The sequence below is a fragment of the Ascaphus truei genome, chromosome 5 (assembly GCF_040206685.1).
Source record: "Ascaphus truei isolate aAscTru1 chromosome 5, aAscTru1.hap1, whole genome shotgun sequence".
Classification (NCBI taxonomy): domain Eukaryota; kingdom Metazoa; phylum Chordata; class Amphibia; order Anura; family Ascaphidae; genus Ascaphus; species Ascaphus truei.
Genome location: NC_134487.1, coordinates 301,954,686 through 301,973,596, shown reverse-complemented (window position 1 = coordinate 301,973,596; position 18,911 = coordinate 301,954,686). Strand labels below are relative to the sequence as shown.

The 18,911-nt window shown below is 40.8% G+C and overlaps 1 protein-coding gene across 4 annotated transcripts in view; it reads left to right on the top strand.

The window, feature by feature from the left end:
• The window catches only part of LOC142496287 (solute carrier organic anion transporter family member 1C1-like), a 54,102-nt gene that overhangs the window by 32,107 nt on the left and 3,084 nt on the right, over positions 1-18,911 (top strand). For 3 of the 4 annotated variants that reach the window (XM_075602951.1, XM_075602950.1, XM_075602947.1), the window contains 5 exons: positions 900-1,095; positions 4,158-4,317; positions 10,223-10,407; positions 11,867-11,931; positions 12,903-13,020. In XM_075602951.1, coding sequence (XP_075459066.1) covers positions 900-1,095; positions 4,158-4,317; positions 10,223-10,407; positions 11,867-11,931; positions 12,903-13,020 — 724 coding nt within the window. The remainder of the gene's footprint in view (positions 1-899; positions 1,096-4,157; positions 4,318-10,222; positions 10,408-11,866; positions 11,932-12,902; positions 13,021-18,911) is intronic. The other variant, XM_075602949.1, reaches the window with a different exon arrangement.

Below are 18,911 nucleotides of genomic sequence, written 5' to 3'. Positions count from 1 at the left end.
AGCACTAGATGTCAGCAGTTCCTTATCTACTGAAGCTCAAAGAGATTGAGGTCATGTGAAAAACTTCACTTGGGGATTTAGTAACACTGCTGAACGGCCCTGTAAAATACATTTCTAAAATATGCAAATATAGCTGTATGCTCATCTGCATGTCTTAGGCAGGTCTGCAACCCCGCCTTTCCCCATTATCACCCAGCATACAGCACTTCCACTGCAGCAAGGGATTCTGGGAAATGACATGCAAATGAGCACACAGTGTCACTTTTTGCCTCAATAACCATTTTTAACATGGTTCCCTATAGGCTTAAGCTTGCTGCATGGTCACAGCTTTGAGCACAGCCAGGGTTAAGGTGCATACCCAGAAAACCACCCACAGACAGCTGTTTCGACCTTGATGGGACCTTTTCCTTTTAAGATATAGCTATGGAATAGCTCAAATTGTAGTTACATTGTGTGAGATTTGGCACAAGATTACATACTCAGCAAGTTTTAAGACGTTTGTGTCAACTCAGATTACTTTCAAACCCAGCCCCTGTAATGCCCTGTGGTTGCTTGGAACCTCTCCATTATAGCACAGACGGGGTCAGCTGTATGATGAGTTTACATAATGGAATATGTAGTAATTGAATAAATCCGCGGCTCCCTGCTTGCTCTACCTTAGCAAGTACCCCCAACATTCACAGTTGTGTTCCCATATTAACATTTTGAATAAATAAAGTTTTACTCCAGGGCAAAATCTGCTCTACTAATATTTCATTGGTAAATCTGGGGATTGTTTTTGTCTCAAACGCCCCCATAAATGGAATAGTTTTGAATTTAATTTATAAAACTAGTAAGCATCATGTATTGGCATTACAGTATATATGTATCTTTTGCTCTCTTTTTGTTTTTGATTTCAGGCCTTATAAACATCCCAGCAGTCGCCTTTGGAATATTCTCAGGAGGAATCATTATGAAAAAATTCAAAATAAAGATTTTGGGAGCTGCAAAACTTGTATTGGGTTCTTCCCTTCTTGGGTACCTGGTATTGATGTCATTGTTTGCAGTGGGTTGTGGCAACTCCCCAGTGGCTGGATTGACCGTTTCCTACCAAGGGTATGTTCCTACTGTATATCAGGGGGCGGCCAACTCCAGTCCTGAAGAGCCACCAACAGGTCAGGTGGCTCAGTCAAAGAGCAAATGAGCACTCACACAGGGTCACCTTTTGCTTCTTAGGCTATGTCCCCAACGGCGCGCGCGCCACACACATCAGAGAACAGCCCTCCATAGGGCCGGCCCCAGTCGGCGCGTGTGCGTGAGCACACAAGGCGCGAAGCGAGACCACCTTGGCCAAAAGACTGAGCCACTGATTGAGCCATCTGTGCTGAAGCAGGGACTGATGGAGCAATCTGTGCTGAAGCAGGGACTGATGGAGCAATCTGTGCTGAAGCAGGTATATCATGAAGATCGGACCTGTTGGTGGCTCTTGAGGACTTGAGTTGGCTACCTCTGCTACATACAAACACATTGAAAGCTAACACTTCTTAAAAGGGGCCGTATAATCTCTCCATGTTACATAAGTAGTCAAACAGGTGGCACCATAGAAGCGCACCTCAGCAAAGCCCTGTGAGCCCTCAGTCAGGGTGGGCTGTGAGAATATATTTAGACAGGCATGATATAGTTTGCTGTTCTAGTCATTGATCTAGGTTTCTCTTTTCATTAAAGCAAATAAAGATCCCACTTGTTAGCCCAGTCACATGTCTCAGTCAAGTCTGCACCCCTGCCTTCCCCCATTATCTCTTAGCAAACAATGCTTCCACTGCAGCCAGGGATTCTGGGTAATGACATGCAAATGCGCACTCACACAGTGCCACTTTTTGCTTCTTAAGCCAGGTCGCCAGTGGCCGCTGCAGCGCGCCACACACAAGGCACAGCCCTCTATGGGGCAGGCCCCAGTCGGTGTGAGTGAGCGCACAAGCCGCGATGCGCGACCGCCTTGGCCAAAAGACAAGATTTTTGTCTTTTGGTGCGGCGGGCGAGCATTGGCCACGTCAAGGCGGAGGTTCAGCCAATGAGGGCGAACCAGCCACGTGATGTCATGCCCCCCCCCCCCTTTACAACCTCCCCTCCCCCCATCAGATCTCCTGCTCTGCTCTGAAAGCGCAGCCGCAGACCACAGGTCGCGGCTGAAACGTGTGCACGCACTGCCAGACGCTCCGGTGCGCACGCGGCCATGACCACTGGGACCGAAACATTACCCATTTTAACATGGATCCCTCTAAGCTTATACCTGCCGCATGACACCGCCGTTTCAGCGCAGCCTGTAATGTGTAGTACGGCAGCTATAAGCTTATAGGGATCCATGCTAAAAAGAAATGTGCTCACGAGTGGTCATATTATTTGCTGGACATTGTCGGTGGAGGGTTTGTGTCCCTTTTTTACTCACCATAAATTACATTGTGTCTTTTAATTAACAATGTCTGAGCAAAGATTTGTTGTTTTTTTTGCAACCGCCTTCAGACAGAGAATCCTGCAATGCATTGATCTAAGAACCCCCTGTAAATCCTGAGTTTTAGACAGTAGTGTCACGGTAGCTTATGACAAGATATAATGAACACCAAATATCTGGGTTGAACTGAATGAGGCTTAGATATAATAAAATATAATTTATTCCTTAAAAAGGTGAACACAGCAATATAGTACAATTAAAAGACACGAAGGTAACACTTACTTAGGGTTGGGGGATGGAGAAGTATCAGCTAGCAATTCTCCAGCAATCCGGTGACATTCAAGATGGTATCAGAAGAAGAACTAAAAACTGTAGGGTTGACACAGTTTATATACCTGTGTAACCCTATTCTTAACATTGAATACAGACTATTGGTGAACAATTATCTGTATCCAATCCCTAACGTGGAGACACAGATTAACCCATGCCCCCCAGCTAATTAGCCCATGTGTACTGGGACTCTATGGGTAGCCCCATAATTAAATCAGGGGCAACGACCAGTCTACCAAATGAAGTATCTGCATTGTTTGTAGGTGTAGACATAACACTTACAAACCACTCCAGTTTGATGATTCTCCACCCTCAGGTAACAATTAGAGTGGCAGAGTCTGTTGATTAGTACTTGGTCGGTTGATTAGTACTTAGTGTAAACAATCAGACAGTTAACTTTTGATCACAGTGCTTAGGCTCAATCAGCTGGCTGCCCTTCATGACCTATTAGCATAGCAGATGGAGCCTGCATTGTCAGAGCAGATCCAAAATACAATACATATACACTTTAATATCTACACATATTAATAAGTTCCATCCTGGTGGGCTCAGTGGGTTGAAATTTGCCAGTTTTTAATGCCTACAGTGACTCCACACATTGGCCAAATATCAATTCTCTGCGACCTCCAGAACTGGAGATACAGAAATGCACTTTAAAACATTAAAATACAGGATTATAATGAAACATGGGAACAGGGGAACATACATTTTCCTGACATGACAAGGTGTGAGCCACATTCCTGGACCGCAGTCCAGTTAACCCCTTGCCTCCCTGGTGAGGTCAGGGGGTGGCCATATGGGGTGCAACCCCTTTAATACCGGGCCAACCCCCTTCTCCCTCTACAAGTAGTGTTAGGGTAAAGTGGGCTGTGTACAATGGATTGGAAAATCAGCATTTTCATATATTGGTTTCTCACTCCAAAGCTTATTGTATTCTGAAAATACTCAGATGTAGTTTACCTACTACTGTATTCTTATGGGAACAGCAAAATTAAAGTACCAATTGAAGGTGTGTGTGTGTGTGTGTGTGTGTGTGTGTGTGTGTGTGTGTGTGTGTGTGTGTGTGTGTGTGTGTGTGTGTGTGTGTGTGTGTGTGTGTGTGTGTGTGTGTGTGTGGTCCACAGTGTATTATATCATCCTCCCAGTGGCTTTAGCTGCTTATAGCCATTTTTTTATCTGTCACCCCTCCTCTTCCCCAGCACTTTCTCTGCGATACTGTAGGTCCTCTTTACATTCAGCCTAAATCTATTATTAAGGATAACAAAGTCCAACCCATTCCCAATAAGGTTTTATAAAAACATATGGTATCAAATGTGCAAACCCTCCGAGAGCACAGGCATAGTTACTGAAACGCTGCCGAGAATTCTCCTGTAACAAGTTACATGTTCTCCATTTCTAGACTCACCCAAATTTACCAGGACGAAGCCGTGTCGGAGTGCAATTCAGGCTGCATGTGTCCAAAAAAACACTGGGATCCAGTGTGTGGAGACAACGGCATCACGTACCACACAGCTTGTCTTGCCGGCTGCAGAGGTTCCAATGGAACTGGGAAAAGAGCTGTGAGAATTAAGGAGTATTTGATAGTACATTTGTTTACATTTTATATTGCAATGTCCATTCAAATTGTTAAAGATATTGTTATCCCTGTCATAGTGCCAAACGTCTGTGTTCTACCCTGTCACGTACGGCACACCTGTGAGCACGTGACTTCATACAGGACAAGCGTTAATACACAGCTCTCTAGCTGTCCCACTTTTCACCTTCGCAAAGGTCCCTCAAATGGACAATATCGCCCCTCAATCCGTCCCCATATACCACCTGTCACGAACAGCACACTTGTGAGTACGTGACTTAGATATGCAACTAGGGTTTATACACACGGCTACTCCAGCCAACTCACATTTCTCCTCGGCAAGGTATTTTCAATGAGTTAATGTTAACCCCGTACTCCATTGCAATCATATCTATCCACTTCCACCACCCAAGAAATATGCAAAAATATGTAATTTATATATCTGCCAGGCCCTTGTTTATAATAGAAAAAAACCATTCACTTAACACTCAAATCTGTTGTAGCAAAATGTGTGTCCGAAAATGTAAATATTCTCTACAATGTGTGCAACAGTTCATTCAGAGCCCAAAGCATTACTTATTAAAGAACTGTTAAATATATAAAAATACAGTGCTTAGATTACAGAAAAAGGATTAAAAGAACATACAATTACAGTAAACGCAGGACAGTTTCTTAAAATAACAGGATACAACATAAAATAGAAATCTATATACATTACGTTACCATATATCAGGATTCTCTCCCAGAGAGGTCACTGGTGCAAAAATTAGACTTCACCTATTTGGTCCAAAAACACCTCTGTTGAAATCTGATTTTCATAATACCTTGCTAAATCTTATGTACTATTTTTTCCGGGGGTGGGGGAGTGTACCTGAGAAAGGTACAAAAGGTCCCTTATATTGGCGCACAGCAATCCAGGGGTTTGAGCGAGGTCTCTCTCCATAGTACTTGTACTATTTTTTCCCCCATTGAAACAACATAAGCCCCCCCCCTGACGTAAATCAGCTGCAAGATTGATAGTTTTATGATAGAGTAAAAAAAAAACTTCTACAAAGTTTTGGCTCCCTATATAAACACACTCATAACTTCCTTTCTCTAATACCTAGACACACGTGAGTCCCATCAATAGATTCAGGCTGTCATGATGGATGTAACAAGACTAAGTATGACTGTTGTGCCCCTAAATTTGAGTGACAAATGTGTATCTGTGCCCCATTATCAGCTAGACCTCATGTGTCTGGCCTCTTTGGGTTCGTCTCCCTTTCACGATTGCGGATATCGAAATTGTATATTTCAGCATTGCTGTCAAGTCCATGATTCCATATTTCATATCTTCTGGATGGTATAGGATACTCACGCCCCCTGGCACTCCGTCAAACACTTCCAGGAATGATTTGAAATACCTTTAAACGGAGTCCTGTTTACGTTGGTGTTGGGAGAACCATAATTTACTTGCATCTCTGGAAAAACATATGTTTTTATCTCTAGATTCTATCAGTTCTAAAACTAGGCCTGGCCAAGGGGTTAACAGGCCATAAAACATGTCTTTGAATTTTTTAAATCAAACTCTAACTACATTAACCCCTGATGCACCAGATAGATTAAAATACCTAATCTATCGTAATATTATCATGACATACCTTGTCCATGAATCACATTTGTGGAACTAAATCAGAATGGTAGTTTGCAGTTTTCTAAACTTTTTTTTAAAGTTAAGTTGTGTAAGTGTAATTATAAATACAAAATCTTCTGCAAGAGTTTGTCAAGATCAGATAATCTATACACTTTGAATCTAGGAGTTACTCTATAAGCAATACTTGATCAAGACTTTATACGTCTCGGGACCTCCTAACGGCGATATGAAGAAACATTTACCTACCAAACCTGACCCATTTTCCAAACCCAAAGAACGACAAAAGTCTTACATTTTGCGTGAAAAAGACCACAGCTGTTATTGATCACCACCGTTAAAATAAACAATTATCAATAGGGGCTTAACAGGTTAGACCGAACGCTAGCGCACAGTCACCGTTGCTCCTACCTGATCACCACCTGCCTACTTAGCCAGAGGCAACGTCATCACACCGCTGCATGGCCAACCCGAAGAGAGGAAGGAAGCCTTCCGGCCGGCGACCCAGGCAAACCCAGAGCCATTCCCCAGGTCGGATCTCTAACCTTTAGGCTGAAATGTCACAGAGTTTAACATAGGCCTTGAAGGCCTGCCTGGAAAAACACCCCCACCCCAACTACCCCCGGTGACCACAGCTGTTATAGACATTTCTACAGTACCTCCCAAACCAACCCCCAACTCAACCACATGGAGCCAAACAATAAACAACCCCTTCTTTCACTTTCACCGCAGCAGCCACAAAACAAAGGGGTGAGCTCACACCCCACAGCTCTTTTTATTGCCTAGCTTTCCTACACTTCTTCCCCCCCTTAACTTGCTAAGGACAGCCCCCAGCCCTCCAGACACACACCTTTCCCTAATGGTTCTTCTTTACTAGAAGAAGAGTTACCCAGATGATAACGTTCCATCAGGTACACAGATTATTACTTTGGATGCAGACATAACGAAAACACATGTAATACATTAGACACACACGTTATTCTAAGCAGGCATGGATGAATACCAAACTCTGACCTGGCAGTTTCATTAATACATAGTACAAATAGAGGATGGCAACCATGTCAGCCCGTATAATGCATAGTAAATAGAGAGAGAAAAATTGGCAATAACTCCTGTCGCAATAACCCCTATTGCTCTATGTGATCTCTCTCTAATTCTCTCTCTCTAATTCTCTCTCTCTAATTCTCTCTCTCTAATTCTCTCTCTCTAATTCTCTCTCTCTCTCTCTCTCTCTCTCTCTCTCGTAAGCAAAGGTCAATGCATACATTGTATTTAAAACAAATAAGTGTGTATGCACACATACACACACACACGAGTGTATATATATATATATATATATATATATATATATATATATATATATATACTGTACACACACACACACACAAACTAATGCTGATATGTGCATATTTCTAAATACTGTAACTCTGTAGCCTGTAGGCAGCCATTAAACAAAATTAATACACTGAGCATGAGAGCAGCAAGAAAAAAAAAGCAAAACCAGAAAGCACCGCATTAATCAGGGTGAAAATCACATTTAAATCTGGTACAATTCTCATTCACCATTTTTGCAGCCATAGAGTTTGATAACAAAAAAATTACTTTTATTATTTATAATGCTAAAATACCCTGCCAGAAAATTTAGTACATAACCATTCACAGCATATACTCATATAATACTTTAATATAAAAAGGATCAACAACAATGCAAAGCTTAAACAAAAATAACTACAGTATGCATATCCATTAGCATGCAACATAAAGTTATATCTAAATAGTAAATTAGAAAGCAAATCCCGACAGAAACTCAGCCCAGTCACTTTGGATTACTCACCTGCAAGCAAATAGAGGCGCTCCGACGCATTTCACCTCAAACTGCTTCATCAGAGCAGTCATGTGTTCAGACCATGTGTTAGCCATACATAGTTACATAGTAACATAGTTACATAGTAGATGAAGTTGAAAAAAGACGTACGTCCATCAAGTTCAACCCATGCTAAATTTAGACAACAGATACTTTATTCTATATCTATACTTACTCATTGATCCAGAGGAAGGCAAACAAAAAACCCCAGAGTCATATCATGCAATGATATCTCATAAGGGGGAAAATAAATTCCTCTTTACTCCAAGAATTGGCAATCGGATTAATCCCTGGATCAATATCCTTCCCATGTATACTTATTAGGTATATCCCTGTATACCTTTCCTATCTAATTAGATGTCCAACCTTTTTTTGAACAAATCTATTGTATCTGCCATCAGTCTCCATGGGTAATGAATTCCACATTTTAACTGCCCTTACTGTAAAGAACCATTTCCTTTGTTGCTGGTGAAATCTCCTTTCCTCCAACCTTAAGGGATGGCCCTGAGTCCTTTGTATTGCCCGTGGGATGAATAGTTCTTTTGGAAGCTCCTTGTATTGTCCCCGACTATATTTGTATATAGTTATCATATCCCCTCTTAGACGCCTCTTTTCTAATGTAAATAAATCTAATTTAGCTAGCCTCTCCTCATAAGTTAAATTGTCCATCCCCTTTATTAATTTGGTGGCTCTTCTCTGCACTCTCTCTAGTTCCACAATGTCTTTTCTTAGGATTGGTGCCCAAAATTGTACTCCATATTAAAGGTGAGGTCTTACTAATGCTTTGTAAAGGGGCATAATTATGTTTACTTCCCTTCCATCCATTGCCTGTTTGATGCAAGATATGATCTTGTTTGCCTTTGCAGCTACTGCATGACTTTGGGCACTATTGCTAAGCCTGCTATCTACAAGCACTCCTAAATCCTTCTCCATCAAGGATTCCCCCAATTTATCCCCATTTATTTTGTAATTCGCCTTTTTATTCTTGCATCCCAAAAGCATAACCTTACATTTATCTGTATTAAACCTCATCTGCCCTTTAACTGCCCACGTTTCCAGTCTCTCCAAGTCCTTCTGAAGAGAAATTACATCCTGCTCTGATTCTATTACCTTACACAATTTAGTATCATCAGCAAAGATGGAGACTTTGCTCTCGATTCCAACCTCAAGGTCATTAATAAAGAAGTTAAAAAGCAGGGGTCCCAGTACTGATCCCTGAGGTACTCCACTCACAACTTTAGCCCAACCTGAAAAAGTTCCATTTATGACAACCCTCTGTTGTCTGTCCTTTAACCAGTTTTCAATCCAGGGGCATATATTATTACTGAGTCCAATTTTCTTTATTTTGTACACCAACCTCTTGTGTGAAACCGTATCAAAAGCCTTTGCAAAATCTAAGTAGACCTCATCAGCTGCATTACCCTGGTCTAAATTCCTACTTACCTCCTCAAAGAAACAAATAAGGTTAATTTGGCAAGATCTATCCTTCATAAATCCATGCTGACTATTACTAATAATTTTGTTTTCCATTAGGTATTCCTGAATAAACGTTCAAGTAGTACCCCCACTATTGAAGTCAGTCTTACAGGTCTGTAATTCCCCGGTTGTGATCTAGCTCCCTTTTTAAATATAGGCACCACATCTGCTTTACGCCAATCTTGTGGTACTGAGCCTGTACATCAAGGTCTGTTTTAAAGAAATTTTATACCTTTACAATGTCTTACAAAACTTACTTCGAATTCCAAACCGGTTCTTACCTCGGCCGCATTTCATGAACCTTGCGGTCAGAAGTGCAGATACAAAACGTTCATCTCTAGAGTTAACAAATATTGATGTAGGGGAATATTGTTAAGGAAAGTAAATGTATAATTATTACTAACAGAATATTTAGCACTGTGTTTACATGACCTACTGTAAGCATGAGTCTTGCATTTCAACATCTGGGTGGACTCCCAAAAAGTGTGTAGACATACTGTGCTTGCATCTGCATCAAATGAACTTGTTATTCACATGTTTGTTGGCGAGGTGTGCATCGCAGAACATTTGGCTGGGATATGATGTGTGACAGGTTCGCATCAAATGCTATAATGTGAATTGGCTATCTCCTGAAATCCCACACCAGTAAATAAAGGGCGATAAATACCCGGGTACATTGATGCATCATGATGAAAATAACTTTCCAGCTATTACAGTCTCCGAGAACATATAGTATAGGGGCTGCAATGAGAAAAAAAACAAAGCAATCTGATGCGTGACTGTATGTTGTGCTCTGTCGTGCTGTTATTTAATAGGTCTAAGTTACATATAAGTATGTGCTTTAAATGATTTTCCTTTGTTTTATCTTTCTTGATATTTCAAAATGCCCTATTAAGAGGATGTGACGGTCCTGTATTACAGGTGTTTTATAATTGCACCTGTGTAGAAGCAGCGGTTTCTTATTCAGGAAGCAGCTCAGCGGTGGCAGGTTCATGCGCCAAAGGAAAGGATTGTTCTAAAATGTTTCTGTATTTTGTGGTAATATCCGCTATCACCTCGTTTACACTGTCCTGCGGAGGCACACCTGGATACATATTACTTCTAAGGTAACCGCAGCTTTTAGTTTAACACACTCTTTGTATAACCATAAGGAGTGGCCATCTCCTGTCCTCAAGGTAGGGCCACCAGCTGGTCAGGTTTTCAGGATATCCCTGCTTCAGCACAGGTGATGCAGTCAAAGTATGAGCCATTGATTGAGCCATCTGTGCTGAAACAGGGACATCCTTAAAAACTGACCTGTTAGTGGCCCTTGAGAACTGGAGTTGACCACTCCTGATTAAAAAAATTGGTGTGTTTTAGCCGAGTGGATTACTGCAGCGTCTAAGTACAACCAGTGACCTTATTGTTTAAAAGTGCATTTAAATGTTTGCGTGGATTGGATACCACCTAAAATGTATCTATGTATGTATATCTTTATTTATATAGCGCCATTAATGTACATAGCGCATCACAGCAGTACTACACGTGATAATAATATAAATAACAAATAACACATAATGGGAAGAAGTTTTTTCAGACATAAAAGTAACATTTACGAAAAGGAGTCTCTGCCCCGAAGAGCTTACAATCGAATTGGTAGGTAGGAAGAACGTACAGAGACAGGAGGAGGGAGTTCTGGTAAGTGCGTCTGCAAGGGCCCAAGGTTTATGTATCATGTGTCTAGTATTATCCACAGTGCTATTCATATGCTTCTTTAAGCAAGTGCGTCTTAAAGTGGGTCTTAAAGGTGGATAGAGAGGGTGCTAGTCAGGTACTGAGGGGAAGGGCATTCCAGAGGTGCGGGGCAGTCAGTGAGAAGGGTTTGAGCCGGGAGAGGGCTTTAGATACGAAAGGGGGTAGAAAGAAGACATCCTTGAGCAGAATGCAAAAGTCGGGATGGTGTATAGTGAGAAATTAGGGCTGAGATGTAAGGAGGGGCAGAAGAGTGTAAAGCTTTAAAAGTGAGGAGGAGAATTGAGTGTGAGATACAGGATTTGATAGGAAGCCAGGAGAGGGATTTCAGCCGGGGAGGCGCTGAGACAGATTTAGGAAAGAGTAAAATGATTCTGGCAGCAGCGTATAGGATAGATTGTAGGGGAGACAGGTGAGAGGCAGGGAGGTAACTTAGCTAACACAGTATCCAAGGAGGCTGGAATTGCAATAATTGTAAATGTACACATTTGCAGATGTTTTCGGCAGGTGTGTTTAGGTGGTATGTTTGTGTTCGCAGGAATAGGCCGTGCTAGAACATGGAAAGCCGAGGACAAAAAGGCAAAGACTTTTTTTTTTAATCATCTTTCCTCTAAAAGAGGCCCATTTATTGAAAGCTGAACATACTGTTTGGCCTTGTGGTTAAATCAGCATTTATTGTTTAACGGTCTCTGTCTAAATATAACGTATTTTTATTTTTCATGCATCAGTTGTTGGTCAGTACACATTTCTGCACTTTTATTTTTTGGGATTTGTGTGCAGTCAATCAATGATTTTATTCTTAAAATGTTCAAATATTTGTTTTCTTCTATGCAGATGTATTAAACCAGAACTCAAGTCTTTTGCGTTGGGTATATACACAATGGTGATAAGGGTCCTGGGTAAGTTACATTTTCTTCATACTAAATCATGTTATTTAATGCTCGTAACAAATTTGTGGTTCATATTACAAACTAGATAATATGCGAGAATGATAACCAGCGAGCGTGCACAGATTACTGGAAATGGGAGGAGGATCGTTAGGATTTCCTTTAATTTACAATAGCTCAGCATGCATTTTCAGATTTATACTTTCAGAAGAAGAATTGACCATAATTATGACATTTATGCTCCTGATACACAAGAAATATCATGCTTCAAGCATGTGCTTAATTATAAAATTATATATATATAATATATATAAAATTAGATTATATTCTTCCTTTAACATGGAAATGGTAGTAGCCTTGCAGATCGCTGAGAAGCCTTCCTGTGCAGAAGGAGATCACAGTTCGAGCTGTGCAAACTCTGAGTAAATGAGTCAGCTGCTAGAACGTAGAATGTAACTCCTGATGGTAAAGTAGCTAGGGCATTGTAATGTTTTACCTTGTATACCGCGGACAATCAGATCATCATTGAGTTTTACTTGTAAGCAAAATTAGTACACTAATAATCATTTCTGGGAATACTTTTATTAACATGGCAATTAAAAGATGTCAGGGAATGCATAGTACAAAAAGAGTTAGCAGAAGCCTTAAAATAGCTAATTAGGAAGCAATTTAGTAACGTAGATTAATGGGTGTATTATTTTTAGACATGCCGGATACAGCTAAAACTCTTGTTTATAGAACCTCACCTTTTACATGAAAGTATTAAAGACAAAGCAACACATTTGAAAAGAAACACACTTTTTTAAAATCTGCGAAAGAAATGCAAGGATCCTGTAGTACTCATTTCTAGTAAACTATCTCTATCTAGTTTAGTATTTAATCCTTGCCCTAGAAAATACATATGTTAGTAAGGTTCATAAAGCAATGTGTTGTGACTGCAATTAAGAAATGCATAATATAATCATTGTGTTTGTTACATACAGCAGGAATCCCCGCCCCAATATATTTAGGGGCTTTGATTGACACAGTTTGCCTAAAGTGGGGGAATAGAAGGTGCGGTGGTAAAGGCGCCTGCAGATTGTACGATACTAATGGGTTTCGGTAAGCATTGAAAAGGGAATGCTCATCATTTAATCCCATCTTCATCTCCCCTTTAGCTTTGTGCATATTTGTAATTTACCTGCCAACACCTGGGTAAGAGAACTGTCTGATTACAAATAACATTTCTGTGCCTCCCATGTGCTAATTGAGCTATGTCTGGGCAGAGCTTCATTGAGTCAGCTGACTTCTTAGACCTAGATAGCTAGAGACAGGCTATGGGAGCAGCCTAACGCAGGGGCAGCAAGCATAGGTCAAAAATAATAAAGTTTTATTGGGAAAAACAACGGCGCAAACTCATGATAATATCAGTTAAAAAGTGGGTGATAGGCTATCTTAATAGGGAACACGGGGTAATCCCCAAATCACTGAATGGACAATCCCTAGTAATGATAGCTCGAATGTTCCGTGTATGGGTAGATCATTAGGGAGGTAGGTATGACGTACCTATTTAGGTTCCAAATAACCCCTTAATGAATGAATTACCCAAGATAGATTGTATAAAAATACAAAGATGAATTAGGGGTCATTAACACAGCAGCTTATATACAATGGGTGCATAGGCATATATTCAGTAAGGTAGGAGATATACAGTTGGTAATGAGACATATAACAATACATATGAAAATGTTCCCACAGTCTCAGTATCACTTAGGATCCAGCCTATAGAGCGTGTATCTCAAGCCCAGCTGGAGAACTACAGTGCAAGTCAAACACAGCAGTTGGTGTGTATAGACATAGGTTTAGTCACCATGCAAATGTTAATACTGCGCAACAATCAAGGTGCTGTATGGCTACACAAAGTAGTAGTATCCACTTATAATAATAGTCTCTCCAGCGTTACCATGTATACCTTATCGGCCCTGCAAGCACCTGCCACCCATCACAGCAAACCGCCCCAGTGAAACCGGAACACTCTCACCCGTAACCTCCGCAACGTCAACGCGATGACGTCATACCCGACGTACGTTTCGCGCACGAATCTTAAAGCTAAATCTACTTTTACACCACCATACGAAGTAAGTGCACATGTAAAAGTTTTTACTGACCTTGTTACACGGGACCTTGAGATGCTAAATAACACTATTAGTAAATTCAACTTGACAGTTGATGAGAATGCTGCACTCAGGGAACTCAGTAATGATGATACACTGGTTATAAAGCCATCAGACAAAGGTGGCAATGTTGTGGTGATGGACAAAACCATGTATGCTGCTGAGTGCCAGAGACTAATGGCTGATCGGAAATGCTATCGTGTACTTGAGGGTGATCCAACTCTAGTGTTTCAGAAAGAACTATTGGCAATATTAGAAGATGGAAAACCAAATAAATTGATCACATAAAAGGAGTTTGACTTTCTCTATGTTAAGAAACCTAGGGTAGCGACATTCTATCAGCTACCCAAGATACATAAGGGCAAATTTCCACCGCCAGGTAGGCCAATAGTTTCTGGCATCGGCAATTTGACATCTAATGCCAGTGTTTATGTTGACAAATTGCTGTGTCCCTTTGTCAGTGTTTTGCCATCATACCTCCGTGAAAGGATGTATTACTGAAGCTAGAGGATGTAACCACTGATCCTAACACACTTCTGGTTGTGTTGTACGTGGAGGGGTTATATACGAGTATTCCCCACCCTGTTAGCATGAGGGCAGTTGCCCATTTACTAAGATCAAGAGGTCAGGACTTGGTAGTGCACAATGAGTTCATTCTTCAGCTATTGGACCTTACCCTAACTAAGAACTACTTTATGTTTAATAACAAATATTACCATCAGATCCAGGGCACCGCCATGGGGACCACATGTGCTCCCACCTATGCTAATTAATATCTTGGCTGGTGGGAGGAAACTGTGGTCTTCGGCGAGGCCCTGGAAGTATATACTGGGTATAAAGAGTTATGGGTAAGGTTCATAGACGATATCCTTGTACTATGGAAAGGAACCGTGGAACTATTGAATGAATTCGTTGATGCACTAAATACCAATCTACACAATCTGAAACTCACTTTTGTTTCAAGCATTTCGAGTATAGATTTTCTCAACATCACCGTAACTAAAGATCCTAATGGTAAACTTGAAACAACCATCTTTAGGAAAAGTACAGCGATGAATAGCCTTTTGAGGGCTGATAGCCAACACCCGAAACATGTGATCAAGGCCATACCTACGGGACAATATCTTCGCTTAAGGCAAAATTGTTCAACCCTGAGTGAATATAACACACAAGCCAAAGCGATGACAGATAAATTCATTGAACTTGGCCACTCAAGGGGCAATCTCAGGCAAGCATACAACAGAGCCACTGGAACAATGCGGACACAACTTTTAGCCAACACACCCCCAAAAAATTCTGTCAATGAATGTAAACCTATTCGATTTATAGGAACATTTAATGATCAATGGGGCACAATTTACCGCATCTTTAATCAACACTGGCACATCCTACTTGATGATGAAGATCTAAAAAGGGTTATATTACCTACCCCTAAACTAACAAGTAGGAGAAGCCGTAACCTCAAAGTCACTACCAGGTAAAATCACGTAAGACGTGGCTTGATCAGAAACCAACAGGTTTGTATGCCTTTGGTCGTTGTAAGGCCTGCAAATATGTGCCCAAAAGAACAGAATTTATGGACACTACAAAACAACAGACATTCAAAATCAAGGACTTTATAAATTGTGTCACTGAGGGTGTCATATATTTGATTGTCTGCTCTTGTGGGAAACTATATGTCGGCAAAACCTTTAGACAGTTTAAAAAGAGGATCCTTGAACACCTGGGGTCTATTCGAAATGCCACAGATACACCAGTGGCACGACATGTGGTTAATGAACACAATGGAGACAGTCTTTAGTCTTTATTATCACAATTAGTCTTTATTGGTATTGAACATGTACCTTGGGGCCCAAGGAAAGGCGATTGGGAAAGGAAACTTTTACAGATAGAATGTAAATGGATTTACACACTCCAAACTCTTAGTCCCATGGGTCTGAATGTGGGCTATATCTACACCTCATTTCTATGAACCAAGACTGTATAGTTTACTACACCGTTGGCGTTTATTTAGGGGGATCCAGGTATATAGTGTAACCTTAGATGTCTGTTTTGACCCAAGGGGCGGACTGCCCAGGTTAGTTCATTCCTACACTAACATACTTGTATTGACTATACCATCATGTCTGCAAGACACATCCATGTCTGACCTATATCGGTTCAAGAGCATAATCTCAGACGTGTTGATGGCCCTCATTCATACACATACTTATCCCTTACTAGGATTCAGATGCAACCTATGAATAGCCATTAGATATCAGGGAGAATATACTTGAACACTATGGGGTTGTATTAGTGACTTCTCAAATGCGGGGCAGGTATATGCTCTCTTCATCCTTTTATCTCCCGAGCGATTGATTATTAATTTAATTATATACTCACCACTGTGCGCTGAGCACATTTTGGCTGTAATCCACTTGATTAAGTGAATAAGTACACACTAATGAGCCACCCGATTCACAGGTATATATAACTTTGGCTTCAGTGTAATTGCTACCTCCCCCCTTGAGAAAGCGCTAGTCCCGAGCGCGAAACATACGTTCCTGTTTCACTGGGGGCGGTTTGCTGTGATGGGTGGCGGGTGCTTGTAGCGCCGATAAGGTATACATGGTAACGCTGGAGAGACTATTATTATGAGTGGATACTACTACTTTGTGTAGCCATACAGCACCTTGATTGTTGCGCAGTATTAACATTTGCATGGTGACTAAACTTATGTCTATACACACCAACTACTGAGTTTGACTTGCACTGTAGTTCTCCAGCTGGGCTTGAGATAAACGCTCTATAGGCTGGATCCTAAGTGATACTGAGACTGTGGGAACATTTTCATATGTATTGTTATATGTCTCATTACCAACTGTATATCTCCTACCTTACTGAATATATGCCTATGCACCCATTGTATGTAAGCTGCTGTGTTAATGATCCCTAATTCATCTTTGTGTTTTTATACAATCTATCTTGGGTAATTCATTCATTAAGGGGTTATTTGGAACCTAAATAGGTACGTCATACCTACCTCCCTAATGATCTACCCATACACGGAACATTCGAGCTACCATTACTAGGGATTGTCCATTCAGTGATTTGGGGATTACCCCGTGTTCCCTATTAAGGTAGCCTATCACCCACATTTTAACTGATTTTATCATGAGTTTGCGCCGTTGTTTTTCCCAATAAAACTTTATTATTTTTGACCTATATAGGTTTTTAATGTTAACTGTTCTCCCACAGTGCTCGGAGCAGTCACTTTGTGTACCCTTACAAGCCAATGAGACACTGTGTCGGGGAGTATTTAACCCCCCTCTATCTCAGCAGTCAGAGAGTGCAATTACTAGGGATCTTTTGGGAGATTCTTTGGTCTCCTGGTTTTGTATCTATTCATATTTCCCCACCTCTCATTCCTTCGCCACTTGTCAGTTCACATGAACTCTTTTCCTACCTGCGCCCTCTGACACTACATCCATACACACCTCCTTAACAAAACACATGGGCAGCTCTGTGGCTGATACTTTACACCTCATACATCGACCTTGGTCCCTTGCAGATGCACTTACTCCCTCCTACTGTCTCTGTACATTCCTTCTTCTTACCAATTAGATATTAAGCTCTTAGGGGCAGGGACGCCTTTTCCTATTGTTACTTTTATGTCTCAAGTGCTTATTCCCATTATGTTATAATATTATGTTGTGTGTATTATTTGTGTAAGTGCTATGTACATAGATGGCGCTATATAAATAAAGATATACATACATACATAGATATATACATTACAAGAAACACATTTCTTGTAGTGTGTGGGTGTTGAGCCACCCAATTTATACAGCTGCAGACACAACTTCACTCCTATTAAGATCCTGTATTCACTTATGTATACACATATTTATTTTTGGTGTTTGTGGCTTTTGTCACAATCTGTCATACGACACAATAGTGTGGTGACAGGACATCACAATATTACTAGTAGCGCACTTTTATTTTATTTTTTCACATAGATATATACATACTGGAACCATTTAGTTGTTACTGTATGACTCTTTAGTTAGTTCAATTTACCTACTTATATAAGCTAGTTTTATTATATCATTTGTTAGTCCAAATAACAAGGTATCACCTAATACTGAAGTACTCACATACATATTTTTGGATTTCTGGTAATTATAATTTTCCTGTGATTAAAACGTTATTGCTTCGGTATGCAATATTGTAAAATAAGCTACAAATGTGTGAAACCCTAGTATAGCCCATTAGCACAGGAGAGGTTCAACTACTGTGTTTTTCTGGCATTATATACATATGTTGCAGTGAGCAAGAACTCCTCCCATCAGACATGCAAACAGAAGTGCAATGTTTGCCATTTGACATTGGATTCCTGACTTATTCACATAGATATACAGCTGAACCTCATTATAATGCGGTGCTCGGGGTCCACATAATGAGACCGCATTAAAACCGGGATCGCGAAATTGCCGCAGCGCGAGGACTTACCTGGCTTCTGCAGCTCTCTCCTCTGTGTGTGTGTGTGTGTGTTAGCAATAAAGCATTGAATGTTATAAAAAAAAATAAAAAACCTTGGAGATGTGCACCGCGCACATGACCGAGCCTGATGAAGAAGGGAGAGAGCTACATAGGAGGAGAGAGCTGCAGAGAGGAAGGAGAGAGCTGCAGATGCTGGGTCCTTGAAGTCCTTGCACTGCGGCCATTTCGCTAAAAAACAAACAAACTTGGAGATGTTTTTAAATCTGGAGCCACACTCAGACCGCGTTATAAGCTGATCCGCATTGTAGCGGCTCACGCTATAACAAGGCCGAGCTGTATAAATGCCACACAGCTTTC